The 18,218-nt window shown below is 37.5% G+C and overlaps 1 protein-coding gene across 4 annotated transcripts in view; it reads left to right on the top strand.

Annotated features, from left to right (window-relative positions):
- DENND1B (DENN domain containing 1B) overlaps window positions 1–18,218 on the top strand; it is a 161,739-nt gene that overhangs the window by 81,512 nt on the left and 62,009 nt on the right. For 3 of the 4 annotated variants that reach the window (XM_048312184.1, XM_048312182.1, XM_048312181.1), the window contains 2 exons: window positions 2,310–2,420; window positions 15,489–15,589. In XM_048312184.1, the coding sequence (XP_048168141.1) occupies window positions 2,310–2,420; window positions 15,489–15,589 (212 nt within the window). The remainder of the gene's footprint in view (window positions 1–2,309; window positions 2,421–15,488; window positions 15,590–18,218) is intronic. The other variant, XM_048312185.1, reaches the window with a different exon arrangement.

Raw genomic sequence — 18,218 nt, 5'->3', positions numbered from 1 at the left:
TGTGATGCAGGGTGGGATGGGCCAGGGAAGGACATAGAGAAACACCAGTGGAGAGGAGCAGGAGGGTGCTGGTAGCAGAGAGGAGGCCTGAGGGTACATCTGTGCTGGTGAGAAGGAGTCTAAGATGGTGGCATGGACCATGTTGCAACCTAAGAGACCAGGGAAAGTTGCTGGATGGAGGAATAAGAGAGGACACTTGTTGCTAGGGCTCATTGGGCAGGACAGGGCTTAGTTTTTTAAATTTATGTCTTCATCTGTTTCACCTTATGTTTTGAATGCCTCTGTTTTTAAGGAATCTCTTAACTTACTGTTTGGGGTTCTAATAGAACATAGTTTTGGAGGCTAGAAGGTGTGTTATGGGCTCAAATTGAAGAAAATATGGGAAAGCATCTATCTGGACCTGTGGCTGATGGAGGATCTTGCAATGATGCCAGTGTAGATTTATTTTTCTTGTTTGAGAAAGGTAAAGTAATTTTTAGCTGCCTTTCTATAATTATTTTTTACTGCATTAATAGAAGTCTCATCCTTTCAGTGTGAATCAAAATAGTAAGGTACTAATGGAGAGCTAGAACATGCAAGGAGTGAAGAGATGAGGTAATTACAGTAAACTGGCCATAAAATGCATTTTTTTACCTTTTGTTTTAAGGTTCACGTATTTCAGGGGCAGTAACTTTTCAGATGTAACAGAGAAATAACTGTGACTGTTTCCCAAAGACAAATTGGTCTGTACAAGATTGTGAACTGTTTTTTACCACAGCTTTTTCAGCAAGGAATCAGCACACCATTATCAACTGCAGTGTTGGAGGGTGTCTAAGATAAACTGGACTCAAATCCTCATGGTGCATCAGCCTCTGACAACCCCTTAAAAGTAGCACTTGAAAGACCAGAGGGTTTTTTCCAAAATTGAGTGTTTGTAGCCTTAAAGCTCTGGTTTTTATCTCTTCCAAAATTCTATGCAACATGGACCAAGTATAACTCTACTACTTCATGTCTTGAAATTAATAATGGGTTTATGAATTTGCATGAAGCTAGATTGGCTGTTGGATCTTTCTTTGTCTTTTCAATTTCTTTGGGGGTTTTTTTTGTGGTTTTTGTTTTGTTTTGGTTTGGTTTTGGTTTTTTTTGTGGTTTTGTTTTGTTTTGTTTAATGTTGCAATATATCCAAAAGGGAAGTCACTCCACTCTGAAGCTTTTCCTACTCATCTTGCCCTGGCTGTTTTTTCAGGGCTGGGAGGCCTTACTGTTGTGTGTTGGCCACATCCAGAATAGAATAGAATAGAATAGAATGTTAGTGTACAATTCCACTGTTGATGTCTGTCCTTCTGCTAGGGCCTGTCCTTGATAGACCTCCTTACATGAACATTCAGTGACATTGTTGTCCCTGAGAACAGATGAACAGGAGTTCTGGTTGCAGATATGATAATGAATATGTGAAATTAAATATTTTGCATATTGGGGGCTGTATTAGTATATTTTCATACATGTTCTCCACTGTTTACAAAAAATTGCTGTTTTCCAGGCGTTTTTGCTGCTAGCTATTTTAGCTTATTCAGAACTTGTGTGTCTCTGGCGCTGTGCCCTGCAGGAATAACTGTTACATTCAGCTGGAACACAGAAATACCCCCACCTTTTTCTCTTTTGCCCCCACTTTTCTGATGTCTGAACTATTAATGGGAGGTGCTGGTGGCTTTGCCTCTGATTAAACCCCACAGTGGGATTCTTATCAGGGGTGAAAAGGGTGGCTGCAGGAAGAACCCAGTACTTTCCACCAGTTCTGCTGGACATTTGATGTCCTGGCACACACAGCTCAAGCAAAAGCTTGATGTTCTTCAACAAGCTGTTTTGCTGTACTTGAAATGGAATAAAATGTGTTGACTTTGGGAGAGCCTGGCTAAGTAGCAGTTTTATTACTGTAGCTGTGACAGACCAGTTATCACAGTGGTGGAAGATCCCTTCCTGAGTTGGAAGTAATGGTCACCTTAAAAGCATATGGGGATATTGGTATAATAACCAATCTCATAATCTTTCCAATTTGAGAAAACAAAAGGGCAAATCTAAGTCACAAGCATAATGAAATGAGTGAAATATTAACAGCTTACACCACAGTTAACTTTTCATTTGCTTTAAAACCCAATTAATTATTTTTAAAGTGCACAAGTTTTGGTGGAAAGGGATTTCTTTAATAGTTTGGGGTTTGTTTTTTATCCCCACCTACTAATTTGACAAAAATGTTCACAAGTAATGTATATCAAATGTTCCACTTAGCTACTACTGTTGCTATATTATTAACTTCTTTTTTATTTAAACAGAGAAACCTCACTGAATATTTTGTTGCTGTGGATGTGAACAACATGCTGCAACTTTATGCCAGTATGTTGCATGAGAGACGAATCATTATTACCTCCAGCAAACTAAGCACTGTAAGTACTTCACACATCTCCTTTTAAGTAGGATATATTGAACATTTCACAAAATGACCTGCAGACCTTTGTGGTTTTAGATATGTTCCATGTGTACTTAAAAGACAATATCTACATACTCTTCTAATATATGGTTTTAGTCTGGCTCTTGAAGTACAAAAGTCTGATTTATGTAAGACCTACTCAGATACATTAAGTCAGGTTAATTATTTTTCTTATCGGGAGATGAGAGTTCTTTAACTCTCCCAAGTTCATTTTTGTGCCTTCTAACCTAAAAAGAATTCTTAAGGGCTATTATAAGATCTTTATTATTCACTTGTGGCTTATTCCATTGGAGCTACTTGAAAGAAATCAAGGGTCCCTAATAATAGCTGCTATCCTAACCTGGTAATAGGTAGATTCATCTTTGTTAGAGTGGTTTGGGAGTGCACACTGTAATATCTCTGATTTGGAGCAGCTCTTCAGACTGTCAATAACGTACAACTCAAAATAGCGGTTTTTTAATTAAAGGTTTTAAGCTGCTGCTCACATTAAAATTTTTTTCCCCCCTCTTATGCCTTCTTAGACTGCATTTTGCATTTTGTTTGGAAAGTATGCCTAAATATTCAGATGTCATTTTATTTTACTCTTCACAGAATCTTACAGGTTTTTAAAATCCCCTGTATTTTGAAAATACTCCCAAGTCATTTTTGCATCAGTACAAGACTGTCACTTTATAACCAAGCTTTACTCATAGAGTATAATTCTTACACAGAATCTTTAGCTTATTAAGCACTGTTACCTTAATTTTTTTGAAGAATGCTGCATAAAACATTTTGCTTGATATGCTGTCTGTGGTGGAAAATCATTTCTGTGTTTCTGAACACTGGTAATTGCACTACCAAAGAAATGAACACATGGGTACAAGGTTGGATATAGTACTAAAAATTACTATTTTCAAAGACTTGCAAGTGCTGTAAGGAGTGAGAATTCTCTGATTATAAATAGTGGATAAAACTCCTTTCAATTTTTTTGAGTCCAAAGTAAATTGAAGCTAGAGAAGATTCAGAATTGCCATAAAGGGCTGACAGGTTTTACAACTGCAGGTTGTAGTAGTGATTATATAATTTCCTTATTATTTTTTAAATACCACGGTGTTGGGTCCCTGGATCTGTGACCAGCACTGCAGTTAGGGCAGTGCACAGAGGCAGCACTTGCCCTGTGCTCTGCAGGGTGTGGAGCCAAGTCAGTCCTGGGAATTGCAGTGAAGCAAACACGGGGTCATACAAGCAGCGGCCATGTGAACAACGGAAAGCCAGCAAAATAAATACTAAATGAATTTAAACAATCTTCACATTACTAGTTTCTGATATACTTTTAACAACCAAAGATTTTACTTTTTCCTAGGAATTTTCTGTATTTTATTAGAGGGTTTTTTTTCCCCTCTCCATGCTCCCCCTTCCCTTCCTGAAATGGCTAGGGCAAGAATTGTGCTTTACAACACAGTAGTAAGACCTGAATGGGCAAATAGATTTTGAAGGGAAAGCTCTTTCAAAGAATCTGTTTTAGCAGAAGCTCACATGATGTAGCAAAACTGAGGAATCAAAATTTTTTTTCACTTTGCCAGTCTGAAACACTGCTTGCTATATTTAAGGGGAAAAAAAAAAAAGGGGGGGGGAAAGAAATACACCATTTAAAAAACTCAGCTCCAATGATGCCCCAGTCAACCTTGTTTTACTGCTCCAGTAGAGAGGAGATAGGAATCATGATGGCAGCTCTGAGCCCATGGAAGATTCATTCTGCAGGTGAGCACGTGTCTGTCTGCTTGACACGATTTAGAATTGTACTCTCAGCCTACATTTGGATCTGTTTAAGACTTGTTTTTGTTAGGCTGAACATCCCAGCTGGTCTCTATTGCTATGATGTGACAAGCCATGAGGAAGCACCAGAATTAGACTGTGCTGATCTAGACTACCTTATTTACATGATCAAATTCCTTTTTGGAAGTCATTACAGAACAACAGATAGAATATTCTGGTTGTGAGAAATTTCCACTTTGTTTACAGTTCAGCTGTTTATTCCTAACCTTTTAATGAATTAATAGCCATCTTGCCTATGTCTTCACTTGAAAATAATTTATGTCACTTTCCAGATGTTTGTAGTGGTGTTTGGACATCCTGGAGTGTCCCCAAGCTGTGAATGTAAATAGTGGCTTGCAGGTCAAATCCAAAATGAGACAGCACACCAGCTTCACTTTCTTTCTAGTTGGTTTTTCAGTCTCCTAGCATTACTTAAGTCATGGCTATACAAAATTACTGCCACATGATGTTGGATCCACTTTTTATACAGGATTGGTTAATTTTCATTTGCAGTAGTGAGTTCTGATAAAACAGAAAAGTAGACTTAGCTTATTAAAAGCTTCAGTTCACAGAAGTGCTGCCTGCTCATCTCTTTCAGGAACAGAACAGGAGTGATGCATGGCTTGCTTCTTTACAGAGCAATATAGTTAAAAAAAGTTAATGAAACACTTTCCAGTATTGCCTATAAGAATTTAATTGAATTGCCAGGAATGATTAAATGTGTTTTTGGCATAAGATATTTCTTCTTTAAAATGGGGATTGCTTGATGTAATACAGCAAGCAAATGGAGTCTGTTTGGACGTTAGCCTTTGCAGGCTTTGTGCTGTTTTACTGTTGCATCCAAAGTGCAGCAGACTGGTACTTTCTATTGCAAAGTTGGTGTTTTAATATTCCTAAATTACAGCTTGATACTTGAAAAGATTAATTGTTCAAAAATAGTGCAATCAAGCACAACTTTCTGTTAAGGGAGTTGTGCCTTATCTTTTGGGTTAACTGAATATGAAGTGTTTATGTCAGTTCATGAAGACTGGGTTGTGATGTCACCTTCAAGTTATCAGCTCTGTTTTGGTTCACTATCTCAGGGCAGTGACTGATAACAAAAGGCATAATTCAAGGCCTTGTTCACTTTCTCCTCGCCCTTCTTGTGGGGGCCAGGAATGGAAAGCTGCCCTTACTTATGTTCAGGAATTCTTTGTCTACCATTTCTGCCCTATTAATTTCATACTGTCACTATAGTCAAGTAAAGAATCAGTCCTAGTATGGAAAAAAGAAGGGGGGAAATGATGGTATATTAAAAAGGGTTTACTGTAGAGGAAAAAATAAAAGAAGGTTGCCTGTTTTAAGCTGCCCAATAGAGTTTTTTAATTAAAAAAAAAAAAAACAAAACAGGAAAAAAAGAACCATCTTGAGAGTGTTCCAGTATATATTTTATTTTAGCCAAGCAGGCTTTGTTTTATGTGCATCTTCAGATTTTTACAGTTGTTGTATTTTCTTTGCATCTTCCTTGAAACTGGTTTTCTGTGGGTTTATCCCCTTTAAAAACTCATTTGGTGTAGATATTTGTCTTCTAGTCCTTCCAATTACTACCAAGATATAAGTGGAAACTTCCCACCCCTCCATTCTCTTGTAGCTTCTGGGTCATTATTTGCCCGAACTGTTGGTTCTTTTATTAGCTTGACTTTCCAACCACTTTAATAATGTGATTATCACCAACCTCACAGCTTGCTTCAGGCTTAGTGTTAGAGCGAGATGGATTCAGCTAGCCTGAGGATTATGCTCTGTAAGATCTGTTTGTAGCAAAAAAATTACCATTTCTGGCTTTTGAACAGTAAACTATGAAAGAGAAACAAAATATATGGCTTTGGATTAAGCAAAAGGATGAATGAAACAAAGGGATTGATCTATTCACAGAGGTGGCTGTTAGTTATTTCACTTTAGCAGCAAAAGGAAGACCTTTCCTGAATGTCATGCTGTACGTTCTTGCCCAGCACTGTTTTCTCCCACGTCACTGCATCTGCATGTATTCTTATTAGTTGCATGGAGCTGTATGAGTTTCAGTACAAATAACTTTTTAATTCAGTCTTTCTATAAATTATTAAAGCACTGGGGTTGGATTTTCCACGAAGGCTGAACTACAGCATTGATTTTATGCATGCTGGAGGCAGGCCCTAGATGTTTTGGCCCCAAGTGCACCTGCTGTGGTAGTCTACCAGAACATCATACCACACTCTCATGTATTCAAAGCAAAGGAATAAATCATGATTTTACAACAGTGCATCAGTTGACTTATTGCTGTTTTGTGACCGGAGGTAGGAAGGATTGCTGTTTAAAGCCATGTCATCGGTTCTCAAGTCACTCAAGCATGAAAGCTTGTCATATGCCTCTGTAATTGTACCTCTGCAGTCTCTCCCTAACTAGTCAGCTGGGGCTGTGTGTTCATCTCCAACACCCGCCTGGCCAGTGTCTGACAGGAGCTTTCTCATCAGCCTGTCAGTAATATGCTAACTAGATGGGATCGTCTGCGGCCGGCGCTGGCAGGTGGAAGGGATGCTACGCTTTAAAGCAAATGTCTAAGTGTTAGCTCCACTTGGACCAGTATTTGTTTCGGGTAATACAAGCCTGATGTGTCTCAGAGCAGGTGCGTACAAGTTCTGCTTGGTGCTGGCTCTGGGTTTCTTTGGTAGCCCTACAAAAACAGACATGTATGTCAATAGAAGATACAGATTTGTTTTGGTGGTGAAGGAGCGCTGAATATAAATTTACACACATACATTTGTGGAATCACTTTTACTGTTGCTTCCATGCAAAGAGAGCTTTCTACAATTGCCCTCAGTGAATTGGACTGAGTATTGGCTTTATTCTCTTTGCCTCATTAGTCTTGTTCAGCACTTGTCACACTATCCATAGTTGCTCAGTAAAAATACTACAGATTTAAAATTTAATTCGTATCTCAAATTCATGTGACCTGGAGATGTTCAAGGGCTAAATTTAGTTCTTAAAAGTCAAGAAATGGATGGGAATTTATCATTAACTTGCATGGCAGAGTGGATATTCTGCTGATACTCACTGTGCTCCCAGAAGCATAATTAGAATTAATTTTGGAATATAGCCTCAGTTGGGCCATTTGGTCTGGAAGTAAATGACAAGTGGCATTTAAATTTTTTTTTTTTTTTTTTTTAGTTCAGGTGTAAGCAGTCTAAGATAAACTGGGCAGGGGTGTAAACTGTTGTAGGTGCAGTTAAGTTCCCATTGGGACACCTGTAGGGAGCACACTTCCAGCAATGAGGCTGTGGGATGTCAATATGGAATACAGTGGAATTAGGATATACAGCCACATCTGGAAAGCTCTCTCAGTCTTGAAGTTTAGAATAGTTTTCCCGTTGCCACAGCTGCTGAAAGAATTTGTGAAAAGAAATTGAAATGTGTTGTTAAAAAATCATCTTTTAATGAGAGTGGGGGGGAAAAGCCAATAAATTGTTGAAAATTGCTATTACCTGCCGTCTGTGTAAAACATGAAAAACTTCATTGCTGGGTTTTATAAAAAAAATTTAAAAATCCCAAACCTCGAAAATCCACACTGTAAAAGAAAAAAGGCACGTAGGCAGAAAGACAGATCTACAAATTAGTTTCAGAATTTAATTTTTTACTTACTAGCACTTGCAGGAAAAAAGAAAGTTCCAAGATTGAGTTAAACTAGGGTAAAGTTGTTTCTTTCTCCAGTTCACATGAGATTTGGCAATTCAGTAGAAACTGAGGGAAAAAAACGCTGTGCAGAGCCAGCGCAGGCACTGCTGTGGGCGTAAGCGCTCTGAGAGAAGCCTTTAGGAACTGAGTCCTTTGTGGCTGGGCTGAAGGGGAACTGAAAGGGAAAGAGTCCCTATTCTGTTGAGCAGAACTGTCTCACCCCCTCCAAAAAGTACCAGTAAAGTCATTTGGTGGTCGTGTGAGGCAAAAGAAGTGATGAAGGGTTGCTGAAGGGTACATGAGTGCAATACCAGCCCTCGTTCTGGTGTGCTGGTATGGCAAGATTTCCCCTTTTCACACTTGCTACTGCTTTATCACTCTTTTTTTCCTAAATTCACCAATGATAAGATGAGCTATAGCATCATTGGTGGTTATCTCTACTCTTGCTACAGTAAGTTGTCTGTCAGCCATTCACAAGGAAGTTTTTCCCTGCTGCTGCTTAGAGTATGGCAGAAGAACATGCCATGGAGTTCCTTTGGAGGAGGAAATGTTAATCAGAAATGATTTTCCTGGAAGCTCTCCTGTCAGAGGTGGGAAATGTTTGCAGAACCGTCTTATTTTATGGGAGGGTAGCTCTTCCTCCGTGGAGACAGATTATAAAATAAAGGAGGAAGGAAAGGACGTGTCAGGAGATGGTCAGGAAAAGGGACATGAAGGTGTGAATGTTTGTAGTGTTCTGTGTTTTTGTGATTAAGGCAGAGATAAAGAAGTTAGGGAATAAATGAATGTCAAGATGGTAATAAACAAATCAAGAACACACAGAGATGAAATGAAGAAATGTGAGGAAACTGCAATTTTTGAACAGATGATTTAAAGAAGCATAGTTAGTTTATTATAGGATAAATGAGTATCATAAGAGGCATGTTAGTTAACCTGATCTCTAAAGTGTTAGGGATAAAACCTGATGATTAACTTCCAAGAGTTCCCTTTTCAACCTATAAAAAATACAAAAAACCTTTCTGGTATGAAAATATTGAGTAACTGAATGAAGTTACATATTTTTTTCTCTGCACCCACACCTACTTTGTTATATAGATACCTCTGATTATCTGTAAAAGCGCCTGTAGGTCCCTGGTGTAGGCGCAGTATGTCAGTGGTATTCCTTGTTGAGCACTCGCCTGTCTACTACCACTTCAATTCTATTTTCTGCTCAGCTTCAGTTATTGGGAAACATGTCACTCCTGGAGCCATAGGCAAGGAACAAGCCGTGTCTGCAGCCTTCTCTTTTCTCTTCCAAACTAATGCACAAGAATGATGCCATAATGCTGCTTTGTGAATCAAGAATTGCAAGAAAAGAATGAAATTGATTGTATATGAAGTGCTGTCAAAATCATGAATAACACTCATCTCTTCCCTTTCCTTCCCTCAGAAAGAATGATAAAAGGAAGTGAATAATCCTAAAAAACCCTAACAGCAATTCCAGGAGAAAATAAGTTTTTTATATAAGTGTTTTCTTTTTCATCTTTAATTTTTACAAGGGAAAAAATTAAAAATTTCATCTGTGAACTGGAAATATATTTTCCTTTCTCTCTCCGTCTGTGAGAGAGGAGAGCTGGGCTTTCATCTTGCCAACAGGAGGAAAATGCATTATGGCTCATTTAAGGTCCTCCTTCTTTTTCTTCCTAAAGATTATGGGGATGGCAGATGGAAAATGATTAGCCAGGAGCTAAATTAAAGTATTACATAGAAGTGACTTTGCATATCATGGCTTGGGCAATATATTCTGTTCTCTTTCGTTGCTAATTTTTTTCCTCACTGATTTCTCACCAATGCCATCAGAATGGGCTAGTTTATCATTTAGTCTGAGTGTTTAATCTTTAGAGCTGGAAATAGATTTATGCTTTCTTGTAAACTGGCAAAAGCAAGAGCTCCCTTTGCACTTTACTCCCCAGCAATCTTCCCCTGCCCTGCCCCCTGTTCAAGAAGTGGATGGAAAGGTAGGTCTCCACAAATGTTAAGCATCTGTTATGGGTTTGGGGCCTGATCTCATTCTCAATCCAACAAGTTTTAGATGTGTTTGCCCCTCTAAAGTTGGTTGTCTTATGAGTTGTAATAACGTAGAGGAGAGGCTTCCTTTCACCTGTACGACTGTTCCCCTTTCAGGAAGCAGATAGTGGTTTCTCAGTAATTCTTGTGAACTGAGAGTGTTGGGGTAGGAGCAGCAAGGGTTGGTCCAGGCTGATGGTAACTGCTGTAATTGTGGTAAAACAGTGACCCATCCCCTACAGTTTATTGCTGTAGGTATTAATGAGTAGATGAGATAACAAAACTACACAGAATCTTGGGCATCTTTCAACATATGTGTGGTCAAGGCAGTGGGAGGGAAGCAGTTCTTTGGCCCATTGGGACTGTGAGGGAGGAGGGAGAGAGCACACCAGCACCCGTTTCTGGACATGGTGTTGACAGAGATTGACAGTATTTGATGATTTTTCAGGAAATGCTTTTATCACAGTAGTTCTTTAGTTGCTTACAGTAGATTTTGAAAGGTTGTACAGAATCACAGGTTAATTTTACTTTATCATTTGTTTAACTTCTGTTGCTGTTTTTGGCTTTCTGACAAGATTCTGCTAATCAGTTTCTGTCTTTCTAGTTTGTGCATTGCAATGTGTGCAAATCTTGCTACCTATGCTCTTCCTCTCTTTTTACCTTTGACTGTAGAACAGGCTTTGAAGAAAGTAATTTATATAGGTAGAAACTGCCAGGTAACTTTTGTGCAGGATACAGGTATTTTCTTGTTACTCATCGAAATTATGTGAATATTAGGTATCAAATAAGCATTGTCTGTGAGTCTGCAGAAAGTGTTTCAGCTGAAGTAGAGTGGCTCTAGACATGTCACAGTGTTTTGGCAAAAGTTAAAATGAGGAAAAGGAAAAAAGATAACAAAAAGGGACCGATCCCCTTGAAATACAGAGCAGAAAGATTCATTGGTAGAAGTGAGCATTGGGGTAGCAGATCCACACATCAGAATTACTGCATCCATGTGAGGGAGGGGAGGAGCTGCACTCTGTGTTCCCAGGAGCAGGTAAACCTGCTTTGATCAAGCCTTGAACTAAAACTTCTCCTGGCTGTTCATGTTCATCAGTGCATAGCTTTTGAACAACATCCTTCTCAACTGTCTGCTTATTGCCATGAGGTAGGAAGAATTTGGGCATTACTTCAGTCTTGTAGAGATTTGGTAGCAATCAATTTTTTGTCCCCCAATAATGAATTTTGCTAACGAACTCTGTAATGTGGTCTCCCACTATTTGGAGAGACTATTTTCAGAATTTTTTTTTGCAGGGACAGAGATAAAGATTATTTTACCAGAATCACTGCAGTACACTGGAGAAAACAGCAATTACTTTCCTTGCAGTATATGAAAGCTCACATGTTGATTCTGGCTGCAGCATCTTATCAGGAAAGATCAGAAACAGACTGAAACTTTCAGTTGTACTCAGTACTATCAGTAAACCTATTACTGATGGAATGAGACATAAAGCTTCTTCTCATGTCCAGTGCAAATGTTAGAGATTTCAAATTAGATGTGTTCATTTGTTAGAGGGTTGAACACTGAAATTTTACTTTTAACTAATTCAAATTGATTGACTCATGCTGTTCATGTACTTTAAAAACAAATTATTTAAACCAATTTTAGGAATATAATTAGATTTGTTCTTGAAAATAAAAGTTGTTTAACTAAAAGACATTATTTGACATGGAAAAAAACAGTCTAAAAATCAAAATTGATGGACGCAAAAATGTTAAAGGTTCCGTTCAATGTTGGCAAATGGGTTTACTTAGAAATTGCCTACCCATTTTTTATGGATAGAAACACAACTGTAATAGGTCTTTTCTAGTGCACTGAACTACAGGGGGATGTCTCAACATCATTTGTTGCCTCAAACCAGGTAATAAATTATGAGATTTGCAGAAACTAGGTTCTGCAGCACTTCTCTGCTACAATTTAAGATTTTTTAGCAAACTGCAGAGTTGTGCAGTGATCTATGTGTGTGTATACATAAACACACAGCAAATTTTGTTGGACAGAGGGATTTTGCCTTTTATATAAAACTTACCTTTAAAAGGAATTACAGTTCACAGTTGATGTTTATCTCCAGTTGTCAGTGGAAAAATAAGTAGGGTTGTACACAGTCTTGAGGACAACTTCAAGATAATTTGGGAGAATGTCTACTGAAGACAACTTCAAGATAATTTAGGAGAATGTGTACCTGTTTTGAAAATGAGTTTTTCCTGATCTATGACGTATCTTTCCTTACAATTATTTTTTTTAAAGGATAATTCCTTTCAGAATAGATAGCAGTCAATTGTCGGACCCCAGAGAGATGCCTTTGTCCCTAAATAGTGTAAGGAATTGTTTTCTGCAGAAGATATGCCCACTTGGTCAAGCAACAGACTCTCATTTTTTTGCCTGGGAGCTTGTGCTGTGTGCTCTGTTTGAGGATCTCCTCCTGCAGCCTTTGGCAGGTGCTGCTGGGCTCTGCTCCCAAGCACAGATGCTGTTGGACACCCTCAGATCTGGTGTCCTTTGTAGGGTTCTGATGTAAGTGGTCGAGTTCTAACTGGTGCCTGGCTTTTCAGAGCTCTTGAGCTGCCTGGTTCCTTAAGAAGTGCAGCATTATTCCAGGGTTCACAGCCGTGTCCCTTCTGTTCAGTGCAGCAGATGTGTCAGTTAAAGAGGAAGGTTGTTTAAATAACCAATGCATTTGAGAAATGCAGTCACTGTTGAAACAGTACAAAAAGCAAAAAAGAGATTTTTTTCCGGAAAGTTTGGAAATGTTAATATGAACTCCGTAATTATCTCATCAGTATTTGCTTAAAGGCAGAGTTGGCGGAATATTAAAATGTCACACAGTTTGAAGAGCAGCACAATCCCATAGCTGCTTGTGTTACAGCCTGTATACCACAGGAAACTATAAAACATGTTGATGGCATACTAAAATGTTTGGAAATCTACTGCAGCAGCATAGAGGGAAATGTTTAAATAAGATCTTACATTAAGATGATGTTAAATAGAAAAGCAAGGAGCATTACAACAAAAGCTTGATGTGTAACTAATAAAATCTTTACCTTTCCTGCTAGAAATAATAAAATTTAGTAGATTAAAAAAAATTATAAATGTTAAACAGATGCTAGTGTGAGTATCACACTAAAATACAGATTATAAAATGAGCTAATAAAACTTCAGATGTTTTTAAGGAATTGCACACTTCCTCTGTTAAAGTGAGAGTTAAAACATAATAGACATATGCATAAGATAGGGAAATTTCTTCATGCAAATGGTATAGTCATCTTAATTCATAATTTAAGAATGCCTATTAAGAGGAGGAGGAGGCGACTGTATACATCAGGGGATATCCTGTATAACTGTATGCTCAGCTTTTTTTCAGCCTCTCATTGAAATACATGAAATGCTGATTTTTGTATAGGTTGTTGTAGTTTGAAATTTATATACTGTTTACAATAGTATGTATGTGGACATACTAATTAGTAATTCCATGTGCATTCTGAGTGAAAGAGCAAAAAACACAATGCTGTGCTGGACTGTGCTATCAGTAGTGTTAGTTAAACTACAGAGAGGGATAATATGGAAATAAACCTCATAAATCCCACTGCGTAGAAGAGGAATAAGGTACTCATTTATTTCTTCCCTCAAATCAATTCTTAGTAACCATGCAGTAATTATTAAAATAGCCATTATTGTAAGTCTAAAATGAGAGTAATTGCAGAGGTGTGGTGTAAGGCTAAGAAAGGAGATGTTAATCTGAAAGGAAGAGTTTAAATGGGGAATTATGATATCCTTGGCTTTCTGCAGTGTAGCTGTCAGGCTCGGGCAGCTCGCTGGTCAATAGTGACATTCTGTGTGTCAGTGAACAGAGTCTCCTGATACCTTAACCTGCAGTTCACACATTACTGAAGCTCCAACTGTCGAACATTCAAGTCCCTTGGTACCACTGCAGCTTCCAGACTCTCCTGACTGGCTCATGTTTCATTCTTTGGCAATTTGCCCTAATGATATCCCTCAGGAGCTTTCAGACCCTCTTCTTTTCCATATTTAATCGTGTTATATTAATCTGAGTGCTGAGCAAACTAGGCTGCACAAGTTGTAATTGTCTGTGATTTCTGCTGCAATGGTCTTATAACTGCTTTTTTCATTTTTAGTGTAAAAATACATGTACAAAATTGTAGTGTAATTTTTATTTACAAGTCTAAATGTCCAAGACAGCCCGGGTGTGAATGCTTTAACTACTGATCTGTTCCACAAAGAGGGTTGGTTTTTTTCCGTGTAAAAATCCATAATGTTTTAGCACTTGCTGTATGGGCAGAATTTACATTTTATTTTTAGCTCTTCCTTTGTTACTGTGAAAGTTCATGTCTAATAGCCAGTGCTATTATCAAGTTAAACTCAGGTAGTAATTTTGTTGTGATATAAAACATTAGGACAGCCTCGTCTTTTCCATCAGCTTGGTAACTTGTAATGGGGGCACTTGCTTTAAAAATTTTTTTCCCTTTTAAAATGAGGTTTGTGATGGATAGAAGCTACCTTCTTTTGAACACAGTCTTGATTTTTTTCTCATTTTGTTGTAACTCTGTGCCTGCATAATAAAATAACAAAATTTGAGAGACTCCCTGATAGCAAAGATAGATCAAATTTGAATTCTTTATGTATTACAGATGATTTTGTTCACTTGTGGAATGGACTTGGCCCCATTTTGTATAAATTCCATAGTTATTTTTTTGTTTGTTGTGGGGTAAAGTGGAGCTTATGGTGGTTTTTTGTTTGCTTTAGAAAACCAGAGATGTCCATTTTGAGTGGCAAGCAGTTTGTAGCACCTCCTTCCTTGGCCAAGGAGTCCTTCATTTTCCATGATCCTTGTGCCAGGCTTGGAAGTCTCTGCTTTGGGAAGGGAGTTTTGGAAAATTGTAATAAAGTTGCTTTTCTGTTACAGGGAATATTCACTTCAGATTTTTTTTTAAAGATCGTTTGGAAATCAAGATAGTGACACAAACAGGAGTTAATCCTGCTTCTGAGTTTAGTGCTGTTCTGTCTCTTCATGCAGCTTCAGATCACTTCCAGTTAGAAATAGCAGAAATGAGGACCAGAAAACTCCCCTGAGTCTTTCCCACTCAGTGGAGCCGAGTTAAACTGGGGTGCACTTCAGTCCTGTGTGTTCATGGCAGTACTCATGTTTGATCATGACTGCATCAAGTAATTCATGATTATTTCCCTTTTTCCAAGGGAATAGCTGATCAGGGAGGGCTAACTCGACTTGTTAGCCTGACTTCTTGCAGATGTTGTGCTTATATATTTACATCAGAGTTCTTCATGGATGTGTTTTGGCAATTCAGAGTTATTTACAAAATTATGTAATAGGTGATTTGGGGAGGTTAAGATTCTTGCATGTCTAAAAGTTTACTTAAGATTTTGTATTTTCTTTTTATTCATGTTTTTTTGTTGCCAATTCTGTGTGTGTATTTTTATTTTTAGTTAACTGCTTGTGTTCATGCGTCAGCTGCACTGTTATATCCAATGTATTGGCAACATATTTACATCCCAGTGCTTCCTCCACATCTTCTGGACTACTGCTGGTAAGACAGTTAACGTGTTATCCCCATTTCTGAGATTCTTACCTGTCTTAGGATTCTGAGTAAGTGATGAAAACACTAACTCTTTATTTGACTGAACATACAGGATCCAGTTTATGAAAGCACTTAGGCCAGTGCTTAAATGATGACTTGAACAGGGATATTCCAGCATGCCTTGATGTGGTGCTTGAATTGGTACCTTGAATTACAGTGCTGATTACTATCAGTGCAGCATTTAGAATCCTGTTTGTAATAACTGTTTCTGTTTTATTGGTAAGAGAATTCATTCAATAATTTAAATGCAACTGTGTTACAGTTTACTTTTAGTTGGCAAGTTGAAATAAATGATACTTATAGAAGTATTCAGAAAAAAAAAGATCATTTTTTCCAGAATCAGATGTTAGTATTCATCAGTGATTTAGTATTTGTATTTTAACTCAGCCAGGCTCAGGATTCCAGCCAGTGCTTTCCCAAAAGAGCTTAAAAACTCCTTTTGGGACTCCAGAATTTTTATAATAAGAATTCTGCTTCTCCTGATGTGTTTCTGTTCATATGACAGACTTTGTGGTTTTGGCATATTTTTAAGTTGGACAAGAATCACTTTTTGATTCACTTCTGATCCTTCAAGGGGATGATGTTTCCACATGCCTGTGTTCCACAATTTCAGGCTAAGACTACTTGCTTTTATTCAGAGTAGTGGCAGAGATAGTAAATGAGAGTTTCCATTAAAATGTTTAAACAGGAATATCCATCCCTGGAAATTTTCACTTTATGTAGACCCTCTGGGTCTGTTAGGGAAAAATGAACCATTCCAAGCTGTTTTAGAGATTGGCAATTGTTATTATATATAAAACCTGAGACCCAGCCAGATGCTTACCAAGCTAAGTCTATGTTTTCTTCATAGGAATAAATTATGCTTATATGTTTGCTGGGCTTTATGTTGGTTTGGGTTGAGTTTTCCCCCCCTCAAATCTATTAATATATTGCTGTTCCACTGAACTCCACCCAGTCTGCTGAACTTTTGTTTTCAAACAAATTCTTGCTATGTTTCCTTAAGTGTCTTTGATGGTTTTTCCTGAATTTCACAATATTTGTCCATGGTATATATTTCTTTCTGTGGTATTTCTTACAATTAATGTGTATATTATTTATTGTTTTAAAAAAGGAAACAATGTTCTTAAACTCTTCCCTTTACTTACTAAGCCTTTCATCTTTAATGATAGTTTTCATTTGAAGAAAGTCTGTCCTAATTGTTTCTCCTCCTGCCCTTGATAAAATGCACCAAGGTGGGGTAGAACTTGGGTGTATTTTAATTTTTGTATTACTTGAGCTTACTGCCAGAAGCTTTGTAATTTCTCAGATCATTCATAAATTCTGTTCTCAGAAGGCAGATCAACATCTTTTTTCAAGCTGTACTCTGTAGAGTGCATCCTGAATACTAGAAGATTTTTTTATTTGCCCTTCTAAGCCCAGATAATGTTTCCAGAAATAATAATATTAGATGCTGTACACAGCTTCATGTGATGATGATAATAGCTGGGATTCTAGAGCACTGTGCCGTGGCCTGAGAATTTTGTTACTCATTAAAAAGAAGCATGGAGCTTCTTAAACTTGTAAAATTCATTTATATCCCTTTTTCTTTTTCACAGTAGTACAATAGTGTGGAGGAAAAGTTTCCCTGTTTTAGAAATGTTCAAAAGGAAACATAAAGTTCATGAAAAGAAATGCACAACTGATGAGTTCATCACAGTAACTATCATTCAAACCTTTTGACTCAGATTATTTTGCATTTACATTTCTTTTTCTGATCATCTGAATGGTTCTTTTGTGAGACAGGTTGGAAAAGTGTAATAAAAACACAAATTACTTAGCTTTCCTCATGTTCTGGTGTATTAACAGTAAATAAATGTTCTCCTCATAGATATATAATATATCAAGTTAAAAAACCTTGATGAATTCTTGAGGTCAAAGTTTATGGTAGGCCTGATCTAGTTTGCCATCCAACGGGATCATGCCATATAAAATCAATAAAAGAATTTAAAAGTTATTTTGTATACATTGATTTTTTTATGTCATTTTGATAAGCAAAGTTCTTTTTATAAAAGTGCTGTTTTTCCTTTTAGCTCAACATGCATTTTCATACCTAGAAATTTCATTGTCAGTGTTGCACTTGGACTTGCTGGGATGTCTCCCATGAACTGTCATTTTCTTAGTGTTGTTCTGAAATGGTATTCAAGTATATGAAGTAGGAAAATATCAATTGGATAATTTTGTTCATTCCATAGTAATAAGGCTTTTTTTAAACAAAGATAAAATTAGTTGGACTAAATACCTTTATAATATCATAAAGATAAATGATATAATTCTGTGGGGGTTAGAATTCGATAAATTACATAAAGTGCCTAGTTGGTGCATTTTGTAAGCATGAAAAAAGAAAAATGTATCTTTGAGCAAAGCACAGCTATATTAAAAAAATATTTCAATTCTTCCACTTGCCTTTTTAATAAAAAACTCTGTTAATTTCTCTCCTGCTGCCTGATTAACAGGCTGGATTTAGACCTAATGTAAGAGATGATGCTGAGGTAGCCCGAACCAGAGGGTCAGTATGGACTGTAACGCCCTCAGGACTGGC

The sequence above is a fragment of the Corvus hawaiiensis genome, chromosome 9, assembly GCF_020740725.1.
Source record: "Corvus hawaiiensis isolate bCorHaw1 chromosome 9, bCorHaw1.pri.cur, whole genome shotgun sequence".
In the NCBI taxonomy this organism is placed as follows: Eukaryota; Metazoa; Chordata; class Aves; order Passeriformes; family Corvidae; genus Corvus; species Corvus hawaiiensis.
The sequence above is the reverse complement of the archived record's forward strand: the minus strand, read 5'-3'. Positions and strand labels throughout refer to the sequence as shown.